Raw genomic sequence first — 7603 nt, forward strand, 5'->3', positions numbered from 1 at the left:
CTTCTGACCCCCTATGTTCGGTGACCGGGGATCCTCGTCATCATCATCGCTATGCGGCTCCTTCTCCTTGTGTTCGGCATTTAACTTGCTGGCCTGCTTAAACACCCAGCATTCTCTGTTAGTATGGTTGGCTAGTTTATCAGGAGCGCCGTGGATTTGGCATGGACGATCGAGTATGTGTTCCAAATTGGACTGGCCCGGATTGTTTCTTTTATATGGCTTCTTCCGCTGACCGGACTTGGAGACGCTGAATCCGGCATTGACTGTCATGTCTTTGGTGTTTTCACTGTTGTTTCGACGCTTGTGTCTGCTGCGTCGGGGCTTGGTGTTGCTATCTCTAGCTTCAGAAGTGCCAGGTTTACCTGAGTTGTTGTTGCTATGGGCTATCCAACTATCTTCGCCCGCACAAAAGCGGGTCATAAGCGTCATAAGGGCTGCCATGGACTTTGGCTTTTCTTGGCCAAGGTGTCGGGTGAGCCATTCGTCACGGATGTTGTGTTTGAAGGCCGCTAGGGCTTCGGCATCCGGACAGTCGACGATCTGGTTCTTTTTAGATAAGAACCTAGTCCAGAATTTCCTGGCTGACTCTTCAGGCTGTTGGATTATGTGACTTAGGTCATAAGCATCTAGAGGTCGGACATAGGTGCCTTGGAAGTTGTCGATGAAGGCGTCTTCCAGGTTCTCCCAGCTGCCGATGGAGTTTTCAGGCAGACTGTTCAACCAGTGCCGAGCTGGTCCCTTGAGTTTTAAATGGAGGTACTTGATGGCGTGGAGATTATCACCGCGGGCCATATGAATATGGAGAAGAAAATCCTCAATCCATACCGCGAGATCTGTTGTCCCATCATATCATTCGATGTTTACGGGTTTAAACCCTTCTGGGAATTCATGTTCCATTACTTCATCAGTGAAGCATAGGGGGTGTGCGGCGCCTCTATGTCGGGCCACGTCGCGACGCAGCTCGGGTGGAGCTGGTTTGCGGTATTCGACCTGAACAGGGTTGTATTTGTTACGTCTGGCAAGGCGGCCATTGTTGTGTATTGGGGCGCACCCCTGCGATCCATAGATCGATCTGGTATGGCCTGCTTTGCCTTCTAAGTCATGCCGCATGTCATGTGTTTATCCCCGAGTTGTTGTGTTTCTATTTGTTTGGCAAGGTAGTGCGGGCTGGTATTCGGACTGAGTTGCCGCTTTATCCCAGCCACGTGGTGGTCGATCAGCCGCATTATACGCTGGTAGTATGGGCTCCAGCGCTTTGTCATCGAATTGAGGTAGCAATTTGCGCTTCAGGTAACTTTTGGTTGGGCGTTCGAGTCCATATTCCTCGACTGCCAGGACCTGATCAGTCCATCTATCAATGAGCAGATCTTGATCAGCTTGAAGCTGCTGCTGCTTCTTTCTCAGGCTCTTTGCAGTGGCTATTAGCCGGCGCTTAAAATGCTCCTGCTCGACGGGATCCTCAGGCACAATAAATTCTTCATCGCCGAGGCTCACCTCGTCCTCGGAGAGAGGCATGTAATTTCTGTCCTCCGAGTCTTCGTTCATGGCATGTTCATCAGGACTGGCTCGCCCGTCTTCTCATTCGACCTGTTTGAAAGTTGGCTCGACGGGGTCTTCGTTGTCTTCGGCATCGTCCAGAGTGTTATTTTCTCCTGTTCCGGTATCGCTATTTTTACCATGGCGTGATTTGGAGCGGCGCCGTTGATGTCGGTGCTTTGGCTGCTTCTCAGGAGGCTTATCCTCGACTGAATCCTTTTTGTCATCGCCATTGTTTTCCTTGGGTGTATCCACCATATATACGTCGTACGAGGAGGTGGCCGTCCAGCGCCCTGTGCACGGTGGCTCTTGCATCTCCTCCTCACCGGCATCATCGTCCATACCGTCGATGTCTTCGGAGTCGTAATCAAGCATGTCGGTCAAATCTTCGACAGTGGCTATGAAGTGGGTGGTGGGTGGGGATTGAAATTCTTCGCTCTCAGCTTCCAATTCGAACCGGATATAGTTCGACTGAAAATCCCCTGATAAGGAAAGGGCCCTGTCGGTGTCAAAACCGGCGGATCTCGGGTAGGGAGTCCCGAACTGTGCGTCTAGGCGGATGGTAATAGGAGACAAGGGACACGATGTTTTTACCCAGGTTCGGGCCCTCTAGATGGAGGTAAAACCCTACTCCTGCTTGATTAATATTGATGATATGGGTAGTACAAGAGTGGATCTACCACGAGATCAGAGAGGCTAAACCCTAGAAGCTAGCCTATGGTATGATTGTTGTTCGTCCTACGGACTAAAACTCTTTGGTTTATGGTTACAGGTTACAGTGCCAATCCTACTACTTAAGCAAGGCCGGTGAAACAAAGAATCCTCACTGGGATAATTAAAGATAGAGAAATGAACAATATAAACAAATATAGAAGACATTAAGCTATTGATCATAAACCTCGGAAGGCCGCAAAAATATCGTCATCGGGTACTATGTGACGGTAATTCCAACATAAAGCCAATCATCATTGGCTTCAATTGCGGTACAGACCTTTATAATGTAAAAGACTACTATTTCGAAACAATCGCGTTGCTAAAAAAATGTCGGGAGAAAACAACACGTATCATCAGAGAATGTAAATGCCTTCTCATCCACAGGAAAAATAGGCACTGTGTCAGAAGGTGTCCTAAGATTGTTTCAAGGTTTCATCATACGATACTCTGACGAAATCAGGAAGAAATGAAACAAAGATGTCATCATACAGGCACCTGAAGCCTCCCCTCGGATCAAGTGTTGGATTGGAAAGCAAGAAGAAGCAAACGAAGAACAGCCGAGAAAGATTTGGAGAAAGATATACTGTAGATGCTCAGTGGTGGCAATGTTTTAACTTGTTCGATTCTGCCAGCAATGTCATGCATGCAACAAGAAACAAAGTCTAGTTAAATGTTGTGCAACAACAACAACAACAAATCTAGTTAAGGTGTTGTTCCCATCCCTGCACAGTAAGTGTAATGACTAGATAAGGGACAAAATTGGCAATTAACAACAGATAAATATATTACTACTCGACAGAATGAACATACTAGCAGATGTTATAGATGAGAGCACAGCATTGGGCCTCTTAAAGTGACTGCTCACCACTTGCAAGTTTCGAATTGTAGGGTTCGTCGCTGCTAATCCTAATGTGGCATTCCATTCTACATGAACGGCAAGTACCAAAACTTTCATATGATGATACTACAGCATTACACCACAAATTTCCGCCATATCTCCGTGCCGCTCACTCATCAGCGTGCTTCTTCTTCTTCTTCTTGTCCTTCTTAGCGGACACGTCGATCTCCATGGGGGCGTCCTCGGCGTCTGATTTCTTCTTCTTTTTTTTCTTCTCGCCGTCGGTGTTGGCTGCAGGGGTCTCCTCGGTCTCCTTGCTCTTCTTCTTTTTCTTCTTCTCACTAGCGTCGGTGACAGCTGCTGGAATCTCCTCCATGTCCTTGGATTTCTTCTTCTTCTTCTTGGACTTCTCTTTCTCCTGCTCGCCGTCCTCTTCAGCTGCCTCCGCAGTAGGTTCTTCCTCTTGGTGCTTCCTCTTCTTTGAAGCAACTTCTGACTTCTTTGGCGTTTCTTCAGTGGTTTGTCCAAGCACAAGATCTGCTGCTGAGTTGTAAGTCTGACGATGACAAACAAAATAAGGTCAGCCAAGTTTCAAACTCTAATTGTTCAACAACAGTATGTATTACTGGGAAATACAAAGGCTGTTGGTTAAACACGTGCTCTGTGACAGAATATGCAGAATCCCTCTTTTATGTTAGGTAACAAAAATATACGGTGCTCACTTGGACACTCTTAATTAAGAGCAAGTTTGGTTTTTGCTATTACAAACATATGTAATTGTTAGATCTGCCAGGATCTTGATCAATAAGAACAAAGTCAGTGTAACATCCTGATAATTATCTTTCAATTAAAAAATCATCTTCCAGTTAAATGAGAACTCTATTGTTTTTGACAAATGACAATGTTTAATAACTGGTCTACACTTTGAAACATAGAGCAAGCCAAAAACAACTTACTTTAGCGGGAGTGATCAGAGCACCACCACCCTTCCGGTCCTTTTCATACGCTTCTATCTTGGGCTTTCCTTTCGTGGAACCAGCAGACCTCCCAAGTTCTTTACCCTCGAGAACTCGGAGCCGTGTTTCAAGCTGTTCAAAGATAAAAATATGAGAACACTAGCTTATCTATGGTGTCAAAAAATTGCCTCTACAACACGGTAACAAGTACCTTGATCCTGCTTTCAAGACCCATGGAGTTATCGTCACCGTCAGCAAGGGCATCATATCTTATGGCAAGTGCACTCTTAGCAGCAAGCGAACGAGAGATCTTTCCCTTGTGCTTCGGAGCCGCCTGTCCAATTAATGATGCATGATAGATGAGACCATACTTTGGTGTAGCATGCTTTGTCTTCAGAGCTCTGAATAAGGCCTGCAGAAAAATATAACCAGTTTAAGTCCCTGGGGCTAAAGCTAAAGTTCAGTTGCAGCAAAAAAACGATAACTTCAACCACAAAAGCATGACAGTGGTCAACTACCAGACATCAAGTTCAACTAGTAAAAGAAAGAGGAATTTAAAAATTCACAGAAACACACTGTATGTAATTCAACAAACCTTCTCTGCCCCCAGAATCTGAATCGTGCTGCCAGGCTGCTTCGCCAGATTCATCAAACTACCACCATGGGAAATAAGGCGAGCGCCAACAAGTTCACCAACAAGTGCAGTCAAGTTGGGAGCAATGGTGTTCATCCTACTTTTTAGATAGTCATAGAGCTGGCCTCTGTACTCAGAAAGAGCCAGGACTTGATCACACAGTTCCCTAATGTTTGAGAGGTCAAGATCATTAACTTCTGTTCCCATGGAAATGACAGCTGCTTCCTTCAGCTCTGCTTCCACATCTTCTGGCAGTATCTAAAAGAAGCAGAAGCAATCACTTAATACCAGGTTTCAGGCACATGCAGAACACAAGTTTGGACATGTGGACACAGTTTACCTCAGAGAAGTCAAGGTTAACTGCATTAACACGATTGCCCATCATCTTCACAGCTTTCGCGTAATGGATATTATCTGCAACAATTTTTGTGAGCTCCGGAAAGTGCCAACCGTACCATTCACGGACCCTCATAGCATAAGTGTTAAGCTCCTTGTCAAGATCATCCAACAAGCCAATGGCCTGAATGATCATAGTATCAACCTGGGCACGATCATGAATTAGTTTAGCTTTACTTGCACATAGGTAAAAAAATGAAGAACATGCAGCCAAAAGAAGAGCATAACCAAAAGGCATGCTAGAAAATATAAGAGCATAGTTTGCAACAGTGAGCACAAAGCATGAAAATAATTCAGAGTGAGCATCACAATCCTGGGTGCTTTGCAGCAGTAGAAAGCTCACCTTTTCAGGGCTGAACTTGAGTTTATACCTAGACAAGCTGTGGGACAATCCTAGGCTCATTGGACCTAGATCATGCTCAGCTAGTCCAGACATAAGTTCAGTGAGCTGGTTCCTCAGCCCTCTCATCAGTTCCATAACAGCAGAGTTGTGAAGGCAATCAATTTGCTGCAAAATCACAATATTATACAATAATACTGATCAACGCATGTGAATGGAACAGCTGAGTCTCCAAACCAACCAGCTTTTCTTTGATGGCATTCCCAAGTTTAGAATCAGCAACAGCCAATGTTTCACCATCACAGTGCTTCTGCAGGAACTTGCGCAGACCCTTGCTGGGCTTGCTATCAATTAGCAAAGTAGCCGCTGAAAGAGCATCCGAGGTATTTTCAAACTTGTTGAAAGCCTTGAGCTCAACCACCTGATATAAAATCCACAACAGAAAGTCAGTTATAATCACTAATACAGGTAACAACCCTTAACATGAACCAACAAAGATAAGCCTACAAGACAATGCTGAAGGATCTTAACAGAACAACAAGCACCGTTGGTCATTCTGCAGGAAACATGCAAAAGAATACAGCACAAAGGACCCACAAACTAAGCCTCTCACATTAGCCTGCACAGACCAGACCATCTAGTACAACAGTATGCTAAATTAATTTGATGTAATAACTGGCTTGGAAAAACAGTAATTTTCACTTGTAACATTTGGGGAACCAGTAAAGATTGTAACTTTATCAAAGCAGCTACCAGAATAATCCATACACATGTTTCTGCATTAACAGATTCTATGACTGATTCCAAAACAACCACAGTAGTATAACTAACAAGGCACTGGAACCGTGAATAAACTAGTACTACACCCATGAGTAACTCAAAAAGACAAGAGTCATGAATCATCCCACCTTTCTTGCTTTGTCCGAGGAAGCAAAGTCCTTCCACAGATCCTGCGAACCAGAAGCACGGCAACCATTAGTCGACTACAAACAAAACAAACACCTTTGACCATATTGGTCGTACACTACACGGGTAGGGAGGGAGACGGAGGGAACGGAGCCAATACCTCGACGCTGCTGAGCTTCCCCTCGTCCAGCACCTTGAAGAGGGCGAACCCCGCGGGCGTCTCGAAGAGCACCAACATCTCCTCCTCCGCACCTGCCGGCAAAAACCCCAACCACGGCACGAACGCGTCAGCACACCAACCACGCCGCCGGGACACCACAACAGAGAGCGGGGAGAAGGGAGGCCGCGGAGCCGCCGGCTAGGGATTCTTGTACCTTACCTGTGTATAGGAGGGAAGACGAGCGGTGGCGGCGGCGGCGGCGAGGGGGGAGGGGAAGAGAGGAAAGGAGGCGGCGCGCGGGGTGGGGTGAAGAAGGAAGGCGGCCAGGGTTTTAGGGCTCGGCTTATATTGGCGGAGCGAGAGCGTGGAGAGGTTTAGCAGGGCCCACCTCGCGCGTTCTGCTCCGTAGTAGCGGGCCGTTCCATCGTGGGCCGTCCTTGCTGGGCCTGGTATAACGGCCTCACAACGACGTGGCCCATCACCTCGAGACCCGGATTTGGTCAACCCTAAAAAGAAAAGATGTACAGTGTCGAGCTCGCCAAGGAACGAGCATCGGAGCATAGCTACAGTAATCAGCCTTTGTTTTTCCAGGAATCAGCCTTTGTAATTTAGTAGTGTGCAAGTTGGTTTCAAAGATACTTGCAATTCGTTTAAAACAAATTCTTCATAATTTATTCACCTAATCGAAGTGCCTTTGTATCGGACCAGTTTTGATTATGAAAAAAAACAATAACCATGCAGGAGAGCTGCATGTATTTCATTTACTCCACGCAAAAAACAAAAGTATTTCATTTCATAGAAAGAAGAGTGCAACGTCAAGAAGGCACCATATAACACCAATGATGGCACGACCCAAACAATAAAAACCACAACCTAAACAACATTGAGAAACTAAGGATCCAGGCACAAGTATAAGGACAACAAAAGCACACCTCTTTTCGGAATGGCCATTGTCACCAGCCCGAAAAGATCCAACTTGCACGAGCATGAGTGTCGGTGCGAGGACGACCAAGCCAACTCCACTTCCACAATGAAAGACGCCATCACTACACGGAACGAGGCCAAAGCCCAATGCCACCAGAACGACCGTCACCCATGCCATAGAAGGAAGGCCAGCGGGAGG

At 46.2% G+C, this 7603-nt stretch overlaps 1 protein-coding gene and 2 non-coding genes across 4 annotated transcripts; all 3 read right to left on the reverse strand.

Annotated features, from left to right (window-relative positions):
- Positions 1 to 2427: 2427 nt before the first annotated feature.
- LOC119351080 lies at positions 2428 to 2511 on the reverse strand. The gene has a single exon (XR_005169621.1). It is a non-coding gene; the product is annotated as a small nucleolar RNA snoR77Y (small nucleolar RNA).
- Positions 2512 to 2596: 85 nt separating this feature from the next.
- Positions 2597 to 2697, reverse strand: LOC119351044. Its single transcript, XR_005169590.1, has one exon. It is a non-coding gene; the product is annotated as a small nucleolar RNA snoR31/Z110/Z27 (small nucleolar RNA).
- A 312-nt stretch (positions 2698 to 3009) lies between these two features.
- On the reverse strand, positions 3010 to 6781 carry LOC119349245 (probable nucleolar protein 5-2). 2 transcript variants are annotated; one of them, XM_037617275.1, is made up of 10 exons: positions 6700 to 6781; positions 6481 to 6572; positions 6323 to 6364; positions 5656 to 5835; positions 5418 to 5582; positions 5019 to 5219; positions 4640 to 4936; positions 4256 to 4456; positions 4045 to 4176; positions 3010 to 3644 (listed from the first exon to the last, which is right to left on the reverse strand). In XM_037617275.1, exons 2-10 carry the CDS (start codon positions 6556 to 6558, stop codon positions 3258 to 3260), a joined length of 1683 nt encoding a protein of 560 aa, XP_037473172.1. In that variant the 5' UTR covers positions 6559 to 6572; positions 6700 to 6781; the 3' UTR covers positions 3010 to 3257. The 2 variants fall into 2 exon arrangements, with proteins under 2 accessions (XP_037473172.1, XP_037473173.1); XM_037617276.1 differs by having other exon boundaries at positions 6695 to 6757.
- Between the last annotated feature and the right edge of the window lie 822 nt (positions 6782 to 7603).

Source organism: Triticum dicoccoides, chromosome 1B (genome assembly GCF_002162155.2).
Source record: "Triticum dicoccoides isolate Atlit2015 ecotype Zavitan chromosome 1B, WEW_v2.0, whole genome shotgun sequence".
NCBI classification, from domain to species: Eukaryota; Viridiplantae; Streptophyta; class Magnoliopsida; order Poales; family Poaceae; genus Triticum; species Triticum dicoccoides.